The 19,764-nt window shown below is 36.3% G+C and overlaps 2 protein-coding genes across 3 annotated transcripts in view; one reads left to right on the forward strand and one right to left on the reverse strand.

Moving 5' to 3' along the window:
• Positions 1 to 4,631, reverse strand: part of LOC149773073 (heat shock 70 kDa protein 12B-like) — a 128,555-nt gene extending 123,924 nt beyond the window's left edge. Inside the window, exon 1 of the mRNA XM_089946914.1 lies at positions 4,317 to 4,631. The gene's annotated coding sequence lies outside the window, so the exon portion shown is untranslated. The remainder of the gene's footprint in view (positions 1 to 4,316) is intronic.
• Positions 184 to 19,031, forward strand: LOC149773074 (uncharacterized). 2 transcript variants are annotated; one of them, XM_089946916.1, is made up of 8 exons: positions 188 to 581; positions 3,591 to 3,706; positions 5,697 to 5,763; positions 9,742 to 9,855; positions 13,214 to 13,313; positions 16,660 to 16,748; positions 17,446 to 17,556; positions 18,234 to 19,031. In XM_089946916.1, exons 1-8 carry the CDS (start codon positions 417 to 419, stop codon positions 18,408 to 18,410), a joined length of 939 nt encoding a protein of 312 aa, XP_089803042.1. In that variant the 5' UTR covers positions 188 to 416; the 3' UTR covers positions 18,411 to 19,031. The 2 variants fall into 2 exon arrangements, with proteins under 2 accessions (XP_089803043.1, XP_089803042.1); XM_089946917.1 differs by lacking the exon at positions 17,446 to 17,556 and having other exon boundaries at positions 184 to 581.
• Positions 19,032 to 19,764: the final 733 nt, after the last annotated feature.

Consider the following 19,764-nt stretch of genomic DNA (forward strand, 5'->3'; position numbering starts at 1 on the left):
CATAAATTAAACACCCTTAATTTAGTGATTGGAATGGTCAGATGTAGTCCAGGTTTCGTAGAAGCAAAGCGTGCGGTCAGTTTTTTGTATGACGTCAGTTGGGAAAATAATGTTATCTCATTTAGAAATAGAGATAGTTGATATTATTAAGCTAAATATAATGGCCAATTAGATTCATCAGTATAGTAGGGTTGTTGTGAACGGAGTTGACCGTCAGTCTACCTTGTCGTTATGCGGCATGGCTATTGACCGTTCGATGACCTAGGCTTTGTGGGCTTGAGAGCAGACACTGGACATTGATAGCGAATACCATGTTGTAAACAGTGGATGCATTTGAAAAACCCGATGCAGTAAGGTCAGATTACAGACGGAGTATATGTAGGTAGTAGACAGCATTCAGGTAAAATTAACCACTAATGGGTATTCCGATCATTGATTTCACTGGATTAGATGTCGAAGAGGGCGAACCACTTGGAGATAAGGAACGTTCCCTATTCAAAAAAGTGGGATCACAAATAGAGGAAGCGTTTAGAACTGTTGGATTTTGTTACTTGAAAAACCATAGGATTCCCTCTGCACTGGTGAGCTATTTTTGTTCAGTAATGTCATTAATATGTTCGTGAATCAGACGACAGATTGTGAACTAGAATTTGTAACCTAATTTCATCAGATCGCTTGCTAGCTCACAGACATACAGTGTCGTATAGACCAACAAGTACATCTCCGCTTTAAAAAAAAAAAAAACACGTACATTATTAGTAGCGGAGACCAACTGGGCTGGGCCACAGGAGCTCGTTACAGAGAAAATAAAGGGATGGGGGTTCTAACCTGTAAACCCCCATCCCTTGATTTTCTTTGTAACGAGCCCCTGTGGTTGAGCTAGGTCTGGTATAGAAGTTTCGGTTTGCATTAAATGAAATATTTCACAGATTAACCACGAGAGAGAGAGAGAGAGAGAGAGAGAGTTAAACCATTAGTAAGTTGCTACTTATCTGTATTATATATGGGCTAAGTGAGAAAGACAGGGGCTCTGGCATTCCTTAAACGTATATTTATAAGCCAAACCTAGTCCTATATGTAAGACCTTGACGCTAGTTCTGTTGTGAGCACTAAAACAAAAACAACATGTGCTATGTCTTACATTGTAGGACTAAGCCAAACCTTGGATAAGCATACGAAGTCGAATGCCCAACCTAAACATCGGTACCAAATTTGTTATTATGCTACGCGAAATGTAGCTTGACTTATCAGCGATGATTTGACACAGGTCGCGCGAGAATTGAGAGAAGTGTGCTCCCTTGCATTCTTATAAAGTAGTACATGCATTTACTCGTTGTTAAATTGTGAAAAATTATACGAGCCCCTGTGCTCAAACTGAGGTAGGTACGCGGACCACTTGTGGTCCGCGAGCTCCATTCAAGCGGACCTCGGAAAGGTTTACTGTAGTTGGCCGACATTAAGAAAGAGCATTAGCTGCGGAGAACGTCAGGGATGTTAAAGTGGTACGCGAAAAACTGAACCACTGCTTTAAGGGGTACAAAAAAAACCCTCTTCACCACTTCACATTTACAAAACAGTTCTTCCGTGAATTACGTAACTAACAGCATTGCTAGTACACAATATGTGACTGTAGTGTCAGCCTCGTTTTGAGAAGTCATTTCAGTTACGCTTTCTGTTGATTTTAAGCGACAAAAAATAGGTTAACAATAACAGTGCTAGGGTTGCTGGCTTAAGGCTTAACATTGAGTTGATGCCAGAATGTTGCGATATCAGCTTTTGGTGAAGATGGCGTTTTGAGAGAAGCGAGAGAACCACACCAGGAGCAGTTTGCCAGAACACGGATTGTGACTGGTAGTCCGAGTTTTCTCTGACCCTTGCCACCCCATCTGGACATTTATGTTGGGGTGTAGGGTCAGAGCGCATTCCCTATCGAAAAGTTGGAATTTGCCGACACCATTTGGTGTCGGCATGGGGTAGCCGCTTTCTAGCCGACCCAGCACACTTGAACTACCTTTCATCGAGCTCTGTCTGCATGAAATCGATAGGAATATGATTTATTTTCTCAGAAATTGCGATCATAGCATTCGTTATGTCTTTAATCCGCTGATACACGAGACGAAAGTACATCGTTGCTAACATTTGACCTGGATCTGGCCAGTTGTATTCCTAGTCACGTGACTACACAGCTCTCGTAACCTACATCTCAATGACATCAGAGGTCATACAGTCACGTGATATCAACAACAGACCATTTCTAGAGTTGCTGTAGGAAAACAAATCGAACATATAAATAAAAGTCATGTAATTTTTATAGAAAAATGAAAAAACAAACTTCTCAAAATATTAATTGTGAAAACAATGACGCAAATCTGTAAATGTTGCAAAAAGTTGAAGAAAACCAGATTCACTACGAAGAGCACGTGTCAATTTGGTAGTCACGTGACACGAACAAAAACATCGCTGACACGTGCTCGGTACTTCTTGAAAATGGTTTTCTCCACCCTGCTGCAATACCGACATGTTTCTGTTCGTTGTACTCAGAAAAAATATGTTGAGAATTAAGTGTGCATTATATTTATTTACAAACATTATGTGACTTCTATATAATATGTCCAAATTCTATGAACGACAACTTGGGGAAATTGGTATATTCTCGATATCACGTGACTATATGACGTCTTATGTCATTGACATGTAGGTTCCGAGAGTTGTATAGTCATGTGACTCTGAATGCAAATGACCAGATGCAGGTAAAATTTCAGCAACGACGTACTTTCTTCTCGTCTGTCAGCGGATTAAAGACATGACGAATACTATGCTCACGATTTTTGAGAAAATAAATCATATTCATGCAGGTGTATCTCGATGAAAGGTCGTTCAAGTGTGCTGGGTCGGCTAGAAAGCGGCTACCCCATGCCGACACCAAATGCGCTCCGACCCTACACCCCAACATAAATGTCCAAATGTATTTTTAAAAAAATGGGGTGGCAAGGGTCAGAGGAAACTCGGACTATCTGACTGGCCGAATGCCTTTGACGATACAATAGTAAACTTACGGATTGTTTCCTTTACGGATAGAAAGGCGGTGGCTGACAGGTTGGCGTACATGTTAACAGACTTAAAGGGCTCGGTTTCAAATCCTGCCCAGACCAGGTCGCGTAAGCCTCTGCAGTCTGCCCCAGACACAGGCACTTGATTCTGGGGTAAACTAATGTGTATATCGTGCAAACCGAAATTACTACCATTAAACATCAACCGACCAATCCCATAAGAATAATTGATATATTAAATGCGATTAGAGCTCAATCTCTTTAGTCATTCCGACTAAAGTATTTTGCAGCACAAATCCGTATGTTTTTTTGAACGTTTAATGAAATTTGTAGCAACAAGTCTTCAAACTAGCATATCTTATACTTTGTTGGCATATTGTAGTACGCAGAGTTATATGATTTTCATAAAGATAAAAGCCAGGTTTATCAATTCGGCAAGTGAAGTGTTGCCTTAAAATACCCGGATGTAAAAATCACCATTACATGTACATGCGCGTGACACATTATTGTGAGCTTATCTGCAGTTATTTATGAATTCAGATCGAAGCATTCCGAAAGACGTCCAGGGGCTTTTTTGAGCAGCCAGTTGAGTACAAACATAAATATGCTCGTCCTCAAGACTCTAACTTTGGCTGGGTGGCCCTGGAAAGAGAACGGTAAGAAAACTAGGATATATGAATTGTATTTGGGGCTTGTACAAGCACATATTCGTGTCTGATTTAGTATGTATTCTTTAAAGTGTGTATCTGTCAATGTACTAGTCCGAGTTTCCTCGGTACTTTCCCATCCCGATATAGATACGTACATTTGGATACTTTTGACACCCCCAACAGCCACCACATAATGCCTATACTGTGCTGAGAAATGGCGTAAACCCAATACAACCACTTCCCCAACAAAAAAGTAAAGATATCAAATACAGGGTGGGAAATGGCAATTCATCTTATGGGTGTATGTGATAATCGAAATCCGTTGGGCTTTGTTTGAAAAATGTATAATTCATTTTCTCAAATTTTGGGTTAAAACTTGAATTATGAAACTAATTTTCAGTACACATTTTTATGAATCATTTTAAAAATATTTTCATCCACAAGGATCATCGGGAGGTATTTATTTTTGATGCATTTCACAGTGATCACTTTGGAATGTTTACTGCACATTATTATGCATATGTCATACGACAAGTACATATGTGTTTCCGTGGTGTGTTTGTCTCTGTGTGTGTGTGTGTGTGTGTGTTTGAGAGAGAGGGAGAGAGAACTTTACCTTTATAAAGAAGCGAATTTATCTACACGGAATCTCCATGTCCACAAAAATCCATACTGTCTTGATTCGATAACGATTGTGTCCAGAATACCCTGTAGCAAAATTGATGTAAAGATATTATTGCAATAAATGTTCTCTCTCTCTCTCTCTCTCTCTCTCTCTCTCTCTCTCATTTAAATATCAACAAAAACAGTTACTGAACATGACAAGTAACATGAAGACAAAACACATATATCGCTTTTCCACTGCATACGGCTGCGTCTTTGTTGTGTTAAGGCTTTTGACACACACGCGCGCGCGCGAAAGGAAAACAACTCTCGTGGCGAATAATAGTCTATTCAAGTGCACAGGATCCAGTAAGAGATCGCGTGTGTCAGGTATGGATAAAGGTAAATGCAGGAAACTGAGAACGAAAAGAGCAAAACAAGTTTGTAACTAGCCCAGATACTTTCAACTGTTATTGAGTCTTTGTTAAAGACCATTGCAAATCAGACACTAGACAAATAATGAACATAAAAGAAAGCGTTCAAATTACTTTGCCTGAAAATATTCGATCTCGCGCTTAATTAATTTCAACTCTGATCAAAGAATGACAGCCTTCTTGGTATTGACATACAAAAGGAGGAGCAACAGCGACATCCCTTAAATAAGGTAAAATGGTGCATCCGTGGTTTCTATCGGTGATAATTTATATTTTTCTGTAATGACCATAACAATAATATCAGCAAGAATTACAAAAAAAACATTAGTAATTATAGATGAGTGAGTGAGTGGTCAGCAAAATAAATGAATTATTTATTTTTAAAAATGCAGGTTGTGTAACAGATGCTTATTTTTATTTGCGCCTAAGCATCCTTTTGGAGTCTTTACTTTAATTTAATTTGAGATGCACCTATTTAGGAAACATTTGGACAGCAATTTTAATGATGCAGGTTGATTATTACTACCAATATGTTAGTTACACAAATGTATATTAAAAAAGGAAATTCATTTATTGAAATAAACCAGATCTCTCAAATAAATATATTCAAGCGCCATGATGGCTGATGACGATAAATGGTTCAGCTGGGCGAGGACCTCTGCCCTAAATGGCTAAGTTTAGGAACGGTAAACGCGACAAACTATTCGTATTCCTTCGACTTTAATGTTTGTTTCTTTTAGATCAAAAAATTGGAAAATCTGTATGTTGAAGGGTTGAGAATATACTGACGGCTGACTTTGAAAAGTAACATTAAGTTAGTATTGTTGCTGTTAATAATAGGACGCCAGTAGATATATATTATATGTAAAAAAAATTAGCAGACGAGATTAAGCCTTCCGCAGAACCCTTGTCTTATGTACATGGTGTGTGAGTTGATTAACTTTCATTACTGATACTAGGTTAAATCCAGAGAGACCAGGGGACTACAAGGAGGCCTTCAATTTTACTCCAGCAGACGACAATAAGGTACGTAAAGCCATCTTAAGTATTGTATCGAATTCGATTTAACAGTTGGTCGTGTACAGTGAAACCTGTTTATATTAGACAACAAACTGTTTTCCTTTTTAAGAGTTATTCTTTATATCTCTCTCTATCGTGAGATTAGATCCAGATTGACCAGCAGTTTACAAGAAGGCCTTCAATTTTACTCCTGCAGACGACAGTGATGTACATAAAGCCATCTTTAGTATCGAATTCAATTTCACAATTGGTTGTGTGCAGTGAAATCTGTCTGTGTGTGTATATATATATATATATATATATATATATATATATATATATATATATATATAGTGGGGGGAGGGGGGTTAAGCAGGTCAGAGAAGTAAGAAACTGTTATTAAATATTGTTCAGGATAACATTTGTCCTTTATTTATAGGTTTCCACGAGACAAGTTTCACTGAATGATATGTGTTTGTATTTCCGTGTCAAAATGTTTGAGAGAGAAATGGACTTAATTAAAAGGCGTATCCAAAATCGGAAAGACCGTATTATCCTATTTTGCACAATAAATTTAAAGCCATCACCAAAACGTTCAAGTATTCTTCACCGTTTTCCTGTTTTTGTTCTCTTTCGCTCTCTATCGCCTGCATCATCAGCGTATCCGTCAATGGGCAGGAGTGACGACGTCAATAATTTTAAAATTGGATACTTTTTGTTGCAACTTTGTTGAAAATTACATACACAGGTGAGAAGTGGTTTTCAATCAAAACCATTTGTTTAAATATTTAGATACCTCAGCAAAAGTAAAGCTTTACAAGGTAATCAGATGTGGAAAATCTTAAGAATGTATTTTCTATACTTTTTAAGTTTCAAACTCGTTCTGAATACACGAAATACCACACATAACAACACCAACTAAACTTTTCCTTATATTTAATTGAAACAATATTCCAGTGCACTATAGGCGGCGATGTAAGAAAACGTTTCTTTGGACCAGACATTGGTGTTTTTAAGATTTTTTAAAATTTATCTGTGCTCATTTTGATAGCGGTTTTCCTTTACCAAGAAGCCGTTTTTATACTAATTTCGAGAAGGTAAGATAGAAAGAGAAAAGTCAGAAAAGGAACATAGAAACTAGAACTTAAGGTCGATGAGTATGATTACCTTTACTAGACGAAGCCGAGAATTTAAATGGAACTTTGTAGGAAATATAAGTGATTGATGTCTTTGTGCAGTAACCGACAAATAGCATGCCTGAAATACTGAGGTACGCACGTCTATGATTGAATGTAGGCCGACAAACCAGCCCCACACCCGTGATGATATAGTTTGACGGTTTAGAGTCGTCCATCCGATTCAGCACAGATTTTGATTTATCGGACTAGACTGAATTTACATCGAGTTTGAAACATTACTTTTATGTCGACTGCATAACAAAATTATGCAACTTATATATTGTATTCGACAGCTGGTTTGTCCGAGTGATATCGCCATTGAGCCGGAGGAATCCGGAGCTAACCACCCCTCGGCTGATGTGTCAGTGCAATATCGGCATTGAGGTGGAGGAATACGGGGCTAACCACCGACTTTGGCTGGAAAATCAAATCTATTGGATAAGTGAATGTTTGTTTCGGAAATCGAACTCTGGACCGTAGAGGCTCACTGCCGCGTTTCCTTCTTGCCACGTATTGTAAAACCTAACTCAACAAGCCAAAATACTTGGCAATATTAAGAAATACATTCCTTTTCCAATAGTAATACTAATAATGATAATGTAAAAACATGAAACAAAGTCAGAAAAACATAAGGAAGTTCACTATGTTGTAATACCTTAATGGTATTGTGAATGGAGTTTTGCATGCACATTGTCCAATTAATGTGTGAAGATTATTTAATGTTAAACGTTGAGATGGGAGATTATGTTTGACCTACAAGACTTTGGCATATTTGATCATGTCATTTTTATCTGTCACTGAAAACATCTACCACGTGTGAATTACTTCTTCCATTCCTGAACATAGGCCACCCACCCACCATTATTTATATCGCCATCTACATCTCTCATAAATGTGTACTCTTTGTTTTATACTAAATGTGTGAATATAAAACCCTGCTCTGGTCCTCGTAATGTCATGCTGCTGTCATGAGTATTCATGAGTTCGTCAAGGAATTCATCTAAAGACATCAACAGTTCTACAAGCCCTGGGACATCAACATTAAGTGGAAAGAAGTTCGCATGTTAGCAGTTATTGTGCCATATTCATTTTCATGTTGGACTATGCGTGTGTCGTGCTGGAATTTCCTGTGAATAGTTTAGGAAATAAATTATCTTACCTTCCATGATTTTGGAATAGCAAAGCCATAAATATGATGCTAGTCCATAAATTAATGACATCAACCATCCGGTGGAGCTTTGTTACCGAAACAGCGGGGATGCAGGATAGTGATGTAATCAATGTGCCCGGCCGAAGAATCACATTTCTCTTGTCAGACTGTTGTTGAACAATAAATTTGAACTAATATTACTGTTCATTATTGTAAGTTCTTGGTTATGTAGAACTTGTTGTTTACCTTAATGTGCAAAATAGTACGGATTTTATAGGGACTATTTCTAACCGTATTACGACTCAATGCATAATCAGTTCATTGTACGCTCGCCCGATTCGCATCGAAATTCGCTTGTCGTTTCGTTCAGTTCTACGTAATCATGGGTATGAATATACAAATAAGATTAAAAGTGAAAACGCACACCACGGACATTGAGAGGACAACATAGTTCTGTCTCAATCTTGTGTTCAGATGGATTTTTCCATGCAGTTTGAACCACAGGGACCCGTTGCAAAGAAAGTTCGGAGTATCCGTCCATGAATAAAGGAAGGGAGGTTCTAACCTGTAACAATGTATCATGAATTAAGGGATGGGGGTTCTAACATGTAACAATATATTGTTACAGGTTAGAACCCCCATCCCTTGATTCATGGACGGAGACTGCAACTTTTCTTTGTAACGAATCCCTGTGGTTTGAACAGTTGACTAGGTTACCGCAGAGGCTAGCCCTGATGACAAACATTGATTGCTAAGGTCATGTGATGTGAATAGGAGTCTATAAATACATAAATACGAGGGCAGTCAGTTCACTAGCAGATAGCTGCCAGAGCGGCAAAGTATGAACATCTACCTAGAAAAGAATTTCGCGCATGTATTCTAAAACCATCAATTATATATTTTTACACAACCGGTACTAACTTTGGCACTTTAAAATCCTAAGACTGAAATCAACTTATCATGAGAAATTTTAAATGGATTTATTACATGCAGGGCCGACGCTACCATATAGGCAAACTAGGCAGCCGCCTAGGGCGCTGATTTCAGGGGGCGCATATTTAAAAAAAAAATTATTGTTTATAAATTTTGAAATTGATAATTTCGGAGGGGGGTGGGGGTGCCAGAATATAACTTTGCCTAGGGCGCCAGATAGTCTGGCCGGATCTGGCGCCGGCCCTGATTACATGATTGCTAATGAATTTAAATGTTGTATAAGTATGCTATAATTCTGTATAAAGCCGCTGCTATCACCCACCACACTGCTCAAGTACATTAGTACTAAAATCATTTTTCCCCACTCAGATCACGCTATGTCAGAATGTGTTACAGTCAATCTAATAAATTCTGCTGTCAATATACACATGAATTAAATAATATAATTAATTTCACCATAATATGGTGTATTACTGCGTTTTCGTTTAGACGCACAATGCTCTATATTATCAGAAGTTGATATTGTTGTGCCACACACTGTTGATGTAAAGTGATACGATATTGAAAGGCATGTTCTATCCCACCTTTATTATTTATATAAAGCATTTTTAAGTCTTGAACTTTGGTCTTATATATATATATATATATATATATATATATATATATATATATATATATATATATATATATATAACACGGGGCGTTACATTATTTACTTAGTTCATTACGACCCTTTCTTTGTAGTGTTGGCCGGACCGCACACCAGAGTTTCAGGGTCTTTGTCACGAATTATTCCAGCAATGCACGAAGCTCTCGTTCCGAATATTTGATGCACTGTCCACAAGTCTGGAACTGAAGGTATAGTTCATACATAGTTCCTTCTTCTACTCTTTAATTATATGGAGGATATTTTCTTTAAACGAGTGAATAACGGATATATTTCATCGAGTGGATGAAAATACTAGAGTTTTTCCACCCACGAGATGAAATGTATCCGTTATTCACTCATTTCAAGCAAATATTCTTTTTATTTTATGCTCACATACGTTGGCTACCTAAAGTTTGTGACACAGGGAATTAGCAGATTTCTTACGGTAATGTCAGCTGTTTACCGTACATCTTATGCTATGCTGTGTACCTGCGCACAAAATTAGTTCCGATTCAGATTGATAAAAATTAACTGATATGTCCAAACAAACTACAAGTTTCAAGGATAACTTACAGGGATTATTAAAAAGAAAACAATCACTACATAAGGAAAAAGTAGTTCACTGACAGAAAATCAAAGGGAGGTAAGTATGTTCTGACCCAAAAAGTAGTTCCTGTAGTGAAAAAATATTATTTTTTCACTACAGTGAAATAACAATATTATTTTAATTAGAAAATCAAGTAATTCGCTGCTTAGCATAAAATAAATCCATATATCCCACTTCAGTTTTGTTTATCTGTTTGTTTTTATTTTTCTACCTATTTTAGTACGATTAATATTTGGAATCAAGATTGACACACCTTCAGTCTTGCCATTAAAAACGGAGTGGACTGACATTTGTATCAGTTTCTCTTAATTTACATTTTATTGCACTTAACATGTCACTTTATTTACTTCCTTTTATAACTGTCTTATTAACACGGTGTAGGCATTGCGATAAAGATTCGATCCCTTATATGGTCTTTTTGAAAATCTTGTTATTGTTAGTCTTCTTTTAAAAGGGTTTACACGGTTCAGTTGAAAGAACATGAAACTAGTAATCCAAGAGTCGCAGGTTTGCTACGAACTCATTCCAGCCACGGTTAGCTTCCTCTATGTGTTCTTGGGAAAGGCACTTAGCTCCCATTTTCTAGATATGCTATAGTCCATAACGTGTTAAAAGTGACGTTTATTCCATCCCCCCCCCCCCGAAAAAAACCCACAAAACAAATCAATACTTTTACAAATTATGCACTGGGATCGTTTTGAGTGATGGTTTGCACCAAAACTAGCCTTGCAGTATATAGTTGGTCATGGATGAAAGCAATGACAGGCTTACTGACAGCTTAGCTGGTAATTGACCATCTTGATAACTTTGTTTATACTACTGCTATTTGAGAGCACCTGTCATATCGTCATGGAAGTTTTACTGAAGTTCTTCCCGCAAAATAACATTGGGCTTTGATGAAGAAGATGATCTGACAACCAGAAAAGAGACGAGGGTGTCCATTTTGATATCTCAGCGTTATCATCATTAAGGATGGTTGTACTTACACGAGATTTTCACTAATACTTGTGTCGTAGTGTAGTGGATCCTAAAGGAATGGTGTAATCTAACATCCAATGTTACTATCATAGTGGCTATCTTCAATACCTTTTTAAATATTGTCCTAGTGGGTGGTCATATTGACATGTAGTTCTCATTTAAGGACTTTTGATGACTTGTAATTAGATTTAATAAATATTTACCATGGGCTTTGAACACCATTACTTCATAAAATAAGAATAGATGTTGACCAAGGTTGGTATCTTTGTATATTTAAGGAGTATTGTGAATGAATTTGAAAGCTTAATAACTTGACCTTTGGGTTCAACATCAAAACGTCACCTCTTAGATTTCAGAACTTAGTGAGCTTATGAGCACATTGACTTTCAAACATAATTTGATCAATGGTTTATTATATTTCAGCAAATAAGTTGATATACAGTACTCTCTCTGATATCAATTTCAAGGTCAAAGGTCATTTTATAATGTACTGGCTTGTGCGTATGTTACCACAAACATTGATAAATGGATTATATCAAACCTGGTTTGTGGATATATCTGAAGAATAGCTTGAATAAATGCTAGTTAATTGGTCAAATCCTTATGAGATTTCTGACTGTAATCAGTAGTGAATATGCGAATTCAAATAATAACTATACATTTTACCTAACAATTGCATGTAGCTTGACAGTATCTGAGACGAGATCAACGAGCTTTCGTCTGGGACATCAGTCTCAAGGTATTCGGTATTTTAAATTGCATTTATCTTCCGAATATTTTGACTCAACATGCACAAATTTGTTGGTGGTTTTTTATTTAAGAGGCAAATTTGGCATGTTTTAGTTTTTTAATGATATCTGAAATGTTTTTTAAAAATAGGAAGCTAAAAGTAAAACAAAAGATGGAAGATACTTGTCGTTTATTCAGTAACGCATTAATCTCTTTGAGGGACTCTTGTTCAGAAAGGTTGGTGTATATTTTGTTAACGCTCGGGATTTTTCATTTGCCTCTGTGTTTGTGTGTGTGTGTGTGTGTGTGTGTGTGGAGTGGGGTAACGTACCTTTAACAATTTGACAAATATTGATAGGATGTCTGCAGTGTGGCAATTTATAGTGATATCTAGCACTGGGGCATCATACCGCAGGCATGTAGGTCATGTCCCACCCAGTCACATTATCCTGACACTAGGCCGCCCAGTCCTAACACTAACCTTTTAATCCTAAGCGCCAAGCGAGGCAGCTGTTATCACTATTTGTTAAAGTCTTTTGTATGACTGGGGTGGGGGTCGAACTCGCGAACTCCCGCATCCGAGGCGGACGCTCTTACTACTTAAGCCACCAGAGCCGTTGACATATGCAGAATCGGAAGAGCAGTTGCCTCAAATGCAGAACAGTAATACTACGATAATTGCAGTTGCCGAGACGCAGAGGAGTAATTATTAGGATAAATTCAGTTGCCCAAAAGGACGAATTAAAAGTAAACATGAAAGTGTAGAAATCTTTTATATAAGGCTTGCGATTCCACATTTGTCTTCCAGTAGTTCACACTACCTGTATTCTACTCGATCGACTATCAATAAGTTCTTATATGTATCTTTTTGTAATTGTGATCTTGCCATATGGCCATTTAAGCAATTGGTATATGTTGGAATGGGGTGATGAAACCCTGGATTTATATCCGCCATCATTAAGGCACAATCAAACTGTAGAAAGATGCAGTCCCCCACGTTATAAGATTTTCTTGCCAGAAGTCTGTCCTTGAGATCTTTTAGGCATCAGTACGTATCGGAATGTATCGAGAGAGAGAGAGAGAGAGAGAGCACCATATCAGTTACCCATGTTTGCTTGTGTGATATGATTGATCTTTTCTGAGAAACGTCTGTAATTGGCATTATTAACACCTGTAACATTTTTTATATAGCTCCTTAAGTCGTATCAATTTCTTTTGTATAGCTGATGATGCTGATTATCTTTTTCACGCAGGAACGTTCATTTTTAAGAGACTGTCACAAAAGTATGGGCCAGAAGTCGAATGCAACAACACTGAGAAGCTTGTTTTACCCCACAATTACACCCGACTCAAGTAGGTACTTTCTATACATGACCATTGTGTATACCAACAGATTCAAGTACGTCATTTTTGTACATCATTAGTATGTATATCAACATACTCCGGTATGTAGTTTCCATACGTATAGCAGCAGACTCATGTATGTAATTTCTATACATGACCATTGTGTATACCAACAGATTCAAGTATGTACGTCATTTCTGTACATGATTGTTATGTATATCAACAGACTCAAGTATGTACTTTCTATATATGACCATTGTGTATACAAACAGATTCAAGTATGTACGTCATTTCTGTACATGATTGTTATGTATATCAACAGACTCAAGTATGTAATTTCTATACATGACCATTCTGTATACCAACAGATTCAAGTACGTCATTTCTATACATCATCATTATGTATATTAACAGACTCAGGTATGTAGTTTCTATACCGGTACGTATCATTGTATCATTATGTATACCAACAGAAGGGATGGAGTCGGGACAGCGTCTCATGAAAAAAAAAAAAAGGTCAGTTTCGCCTTGACGAGGAATTATAACATACAACAATATTTGGTTTCTAAATGCTGCAACGAAGACTAGGAAAACATAGGATTTTTTTCCACATGATAGATGGGTCATACTTATGTGTAAGAAGAAACCGAATCATTAGTGGGGAAAAAGTGTCAGTATTACAATGAATGAAAAAAGAAAATGATTTCTGCACAGAAACTTGTATCTATACTTACCAGAGATCGCACATTTTTGGTATTTTCCATATATACGACCTAGCGTGTATGCTTCTCAGCCTTATTTCAACCTTTACTAAGCAGGAAGTACATGCATTTATTTACTTTTTTTATAGCTCTGCTGACCATGGGCTAGAATAGCTTACCCAATGACTTTTCGTCCGTCCATCGGTTGTCCTTTATCAATCTACTTCTTCAACAACTGGAGGTATTGCCATATGACTTGATGCACACAATAATCTCAGTGTGAAATTGGACCTACATTAGAAAGATGCCTATAGGACATCTAGTATAGCCGCTACCGCATGCTTATTGAAAATCTTGCATTGATTACTCATCCTGAAATGATGGTTATATTGACTTCGGGTTTTCACAAAGTGGCATCATAATATCTGGTTGATCTTACATGAGAATGATGCTGATGTGACAATACTATGCTCACTGTGTATTCAAAATCTTGTTGTGGTTGGGCTTCGAGAATGGATGATGTTATCCACATCAGATTTTCATTAAAATAAATTCTTATGATACCAATTGGTATTTAAGGTGTAGGTGACAATTAAGTTTTTGCTTTTGAGTTGCTCATTTCACAGGGTTAAAAATGTAATGGAACTCTATTCCCCTGATTTTCCCAACTGGTAAACCATGTTATTAAACAGTAAAATGTATAATGTGAGGTTTCAAAGACCTGTCTCTGTCTCTGTCTCTCTCTCTCTCTCTCTCTCTCTATATATATATATATATATATATATATATATATATATATATGAATGATGGTGTTGATTTTTCCCCAACTGGTATAATCAGTGAAATGCTTAATTTATGAATGATGGTGGTGGTTGGTTTGAGTTTGAGGCTACAGATGAACACAGCTACTGCAATCCTTTCTTTTAAATTTACATCTTACAGAATGGTTGCTACCTCAGTATGACTGTTTTCACTTTCTAAATTGTGTTATAAATTTTATATTTGCGCTGATTATAATTTTCAAACATTTCACTAAATGCACTTTAAGAAAATAGTAATGCCTACACTGTGAAAATTTATTTCAGTATATTAACGGCAGGTAAAGTTAGTTTACTAGACGTTATTTCAGGAGCAACCCAGAGCACACAAAAACAATCAATTTTTATCAGCTGTTGGCTTTCTACAGCACTCAGGTTTTTCTAATAGTGACTAAAAAAATGTCAAATAGAGTAAGTGAATGACATTTATATGTTTATTAACTTTCTCTGCATTATTAGAATTTTGGAGTAGCCTGCGACGTGCTACAAAATTCCAAAGTGGACCCTTAATGACCAAGCCTATACTATTATTGCATGGCATAGTTGGGGTGGAATAGCTGAAAGATTTGAACAGTAATCATTCATTTCTTTTGCAGAACAGTATTAATTAATACCAAAGTCTCACAAATACACTCTTCACTTAGTACCATACAGATATGAATAGTAAGCTATCTTGTGGAGCAAACAACATTGCCTTATGCCTTTCCCACCTTCAGCGGTGCTCTAAAATGCTGGAGCAAAACAAAATTACACCTCCAATATGGTCGCCATCTTGAAACTCTTACCATGGCTTGTTATCCTAAAACAATAGACAAATTTACATGATGCTTTCACCAAAAGTCTTCTCATGATATGTCGTTGGTCCTAAATGCAAATGTTGCTTATCAGATCTCAATATGGCAGCCATTTTAAAAACATTGTTATTGTTACTGAACACAGAAATGGGTTTTCACTAAAAATACTTTTTATTATATCTGGCTGGTTCTAATGAAAATGGTGTTTGGAACTAGACCTTCATGATGGATATAATGATTTCCATGCAATAATAGAAAGACTTCTCATGATATGTCATTAGTCCTAAATGCAAATGGTGCTTATCAGATCTCCAATATGGCAGCCATTTTAAAAACATTGTTATCATTACTGAACACAGAAATGGGTTTTCACTAAAAATACTTTTTATTATTTCTAGCTGTTCCTAATGAAAATGGTGTTCAGACCTAGAACTTCATGATGAATATAATGGCAATGGCAGCCATGTTGAAAATTGGTATTGATGCTTTTCTGGAAGTTATGGTCGCATCAGCATGAGTCTTTCACTAAAACACTTCTCATTATACTGTAGTTGGTCCCGTGTGATAATGATGCTGATCTGGCATCCCAAAGATCACATTATGGGTATTTCTCATGAATGGATCACGATGTCAGTATCTTTTGTTGAGATAACCTCTTCTTTCCTGCAGTATACAGATATTCCTATAGTAAAATTATCCAGTCCTTCCTCCAAAATGTCTGCCTTGATGTCCATCTCAAAATCTTTACATGACCAGCACAAAAGCATTGGTGTTCATACTGTTAGCTTGTAATTTCGTGCCTGTAATGCAAATAATTTATTTTATAATTAAGCAAAACATTATGTTTAGAAACAACCGAGAAAGCTAGAGATATCGTAATTGAACAGGAATATTGGGAGTCTAAGGGCATATATGTACATGAACAAGGGTAGCACTGATTTTTGTGGAGGGGTATTAAAAAAAACAAATATGCCAGTTGGAATGAAATAAAAAATTATCAACTTGTGCTGTTGAGCATAACAAAGCTGTTCATTACTTACAGATATCAAATCTGGACAGGTGAGATGTGGAGAACACTCAGACTATGGAAGTATTACTCTCCTCTTCCAAGACGATGTTGGCGGTTTGGAGGTATAATGTTTTTGTTTTATCTTACTGTTATGCAAGGAGCAGTGTCTGAGTGGATAGATGCAGAGTGGATAGATGTGGAGTTGATAGATGCGGAATCTAAAATGAGTTAAGATTGCAATATAGATGACAACATTTCATTTATCTTGCTGATTACTGTGTAGTAGCAATGATAAATACTGGATGACTATACCTACAATAAGTTAGAAGATCAATGGAAATAAATAAGAACAGAATGATAGATATAACAGCTAACATATTGGTAACTGACTTGATTGGTTCAATTTTCTTATTGTCATGTTATCAAATGAAAGGTCATGGCATGTCTATGAAATTAGTGTAAAGCACCTTGCCAAGACAGAGTATGGCAGGACCCTGTGCTGGCTGTCTTATAACTATATATATATACAGTCGGCTCCACTTAAATGCATATCCCTTAATTGCACAGATTAAGTGCATAGCGAAAGTATGGTCCTGTTTTTCATTGTAAATATTCATGAATTCCGCTTAAATGCATACTCTGTTTATATGCATAGCTTGAGTCCAGTCCCGAGGCTATGCATATAAGCGGAGTTGACTATATATATATATATATAGAGAGAGAGAGAGAGAGAGAGAGATATTAATCAAGTTGACATACCCATAAACCATCCAGTAATTGGAAAGATAACAAGAAATGAATAAACACATCCCTTTACAGGTGAGAGGTGTGGATGGCATTTACATACCTGCAAACCCTCTTCCTGACACGGTTCTAGTTAATATTGGAGATCTCATGCAAAGATGGACGGCTGACAAGCTGATAGCAACGGTTAGATCCAGTACTTTATTTATTCCTTGCCAACATCCATGTCTACATGCATCCATATATGCATGCATCTATCCATATCAGAACCGAGTCATTATTTGTTCAAAAAGCCACTTGTGCATATTAACTAATAATATGAAAGAAGCATACACTTAAGAAGGTACTAAAGCTGAAATTGTGATACATTTTTGCACACATACACAAATACAGGCACACCATAATTTTTTTACATGGTTTAATGAAAATAATGGAGTAATAGATGCTTTTATCCTTAAGAAGACATTCATTGAGTAACAAGAAATGTGTATTCCTATTCTGTAACAAGAAATGTGTATTCTTATTCTGTAACAAGAAATGTGTATTCCTTTTCTGTAACAAGAAATGTGTATTCCTTATCTGTAACAAGAAATGTGTATTCCTATTCTGTAAAAGAGAAACGGTGAAGATGAAGATATTCTTTTGAACATGCATTATGAGAAAGGCTACAGAAAGGTAAGATCCTAAAATGAAGTCGACATGTTATAATATTCAGCACGTTTCATTTATGTTTATATGTACATTAATATTTTAAAGTATAACATTTTTATCTAGATTACAAACTTTCACTTTTTCATTTTATTTTCAGCCATCACATGATTGCTTTAACAAATAATTGTTTTTTTTCTTTCATTTTCTTAAAGAAACACAGAGTATTAATACCTGAAGAAGAATTGAAAAAGCGTCAGTGTCGTCAGTCATTTGCATTTTTTGTTCACCCTGATGATGATTGTATGATCGCATGTTTGGATGGGTCCAACAAGTATGAACCTATAACCAGCAAGGATTATTTGGATTACCGGTTTAGCCTGACATATTGAAAACAAAATTGCCACTGCAACTTCATGCAAAGCTGGGAATCGGGTCTCAAAGGCCGTATATGATATCAAGGCTGAAAGTGGCATTGATTAAATTGAATACATTATGAAAAGGATTTCAGTGAAATGCTGACCAGTGAATACAATTCTGAATAATCATGTAGTTGCATTTTGACTGTAACTAATTTCTTAAAGAGTAATATTTCATTTAAACTTGATCTCTTATTTCGGCATTTTGGTCACAAATTGTGATGATATGTTAAAAATTATTGTTCTGTATAAATTAAAAGCACAATTATGGGATTTATCGGAAGCGACTGACATTTTGTGATTGATAATATATTCAAGATTATGAAACAGTTCTATAAAGATGCTACAGAATTTTATAACTATATACCTTGCAATTATTGTCGATCAATTTATGAGTCATAATTTCATTGTCAGTGAATTGAATATACATTTATGTCAATGATTTTTATGCTGACTGTTAAATTATTGATAATTTTACTTTTTACTTGATAAAATTTTATTGAAATCTTGAATTATATGAACATTATAAGCAGATGTCTTTTAACTTTAGTATGAATAACTAAATTTTCTAGAATTAAATCATTTATTTAACTAGTGCGTGTATCAAATTTCCCTTTTCTCTGTGATGGAAAAAAGTAGTTCCTATTGAAACTGATGGGTGCAGCTTCAGAGGCAAAGTACCTTATGACAACAGACTATGAGTAGCTTTAATGTCCCTTATATTTAAATTTTGATAGATTTGGCAGAATCGAGAATGTTTCAACATGGATGGTTCATAATTCTCCATGGCAGAGTCAAACTGGCGTTTGTTTGACCCAACTAATGTATTGCTTTCTATACAAAACCGTGACTTTTACCTTTTCAATAAGAGCATTTTGAAAATATGTCTTTATTCAGTAGCTTGTTTTGAAAACTGTAGCAATCTGAAATGATGTGCCCTTTCTTCTTACAATAAGGGCACATAGGAAGAGATGACAATTTCTGATCAGTCTTATCAGAAGCTTGAATTCTGAATGCTGTGCTGGATTGAGATTTGGAAGTGCTTATATGAGACTGAGTTGAATTCTGAATGTTGTGCTTGATTGAGATTTGGTAGCTCTCATATGAGACTGAGTGGAATCGTAAGTGTTGTGCTGGATTGAGATTTGGAAGTACTCATATGAGACTGAGTTAATTCTGAATGTTGTGCTGGATTGAGATTTGGAAGTACTCTTATGAGACTGAGATGACATTTTGCCAAAGAAAACTATGAAGATGACGATTTGTTGACAAGGAATAATTGGCAGCTGAGCTTACAGTATTTTCCAAAGTTTCCACCTTTTGCTCA

Source organism: Sinohyriopsis cumingii, unplaced genomic scaffold (genome assembly GCF_028554795.1).
Source record: "Sinohyriopsis cumingii isolate HCF-2022 unplaced genomic scaffold, ASM2855479v2 utg000913l, whole genome shotgun sequence".
NCBI classification, from domain to species: Eukaryota; Metazoa; Mollusca; class Bivalvia; order Unionida; family Unionidae; genus Sinohyriopsis; species Sinohyriopsis cumingii.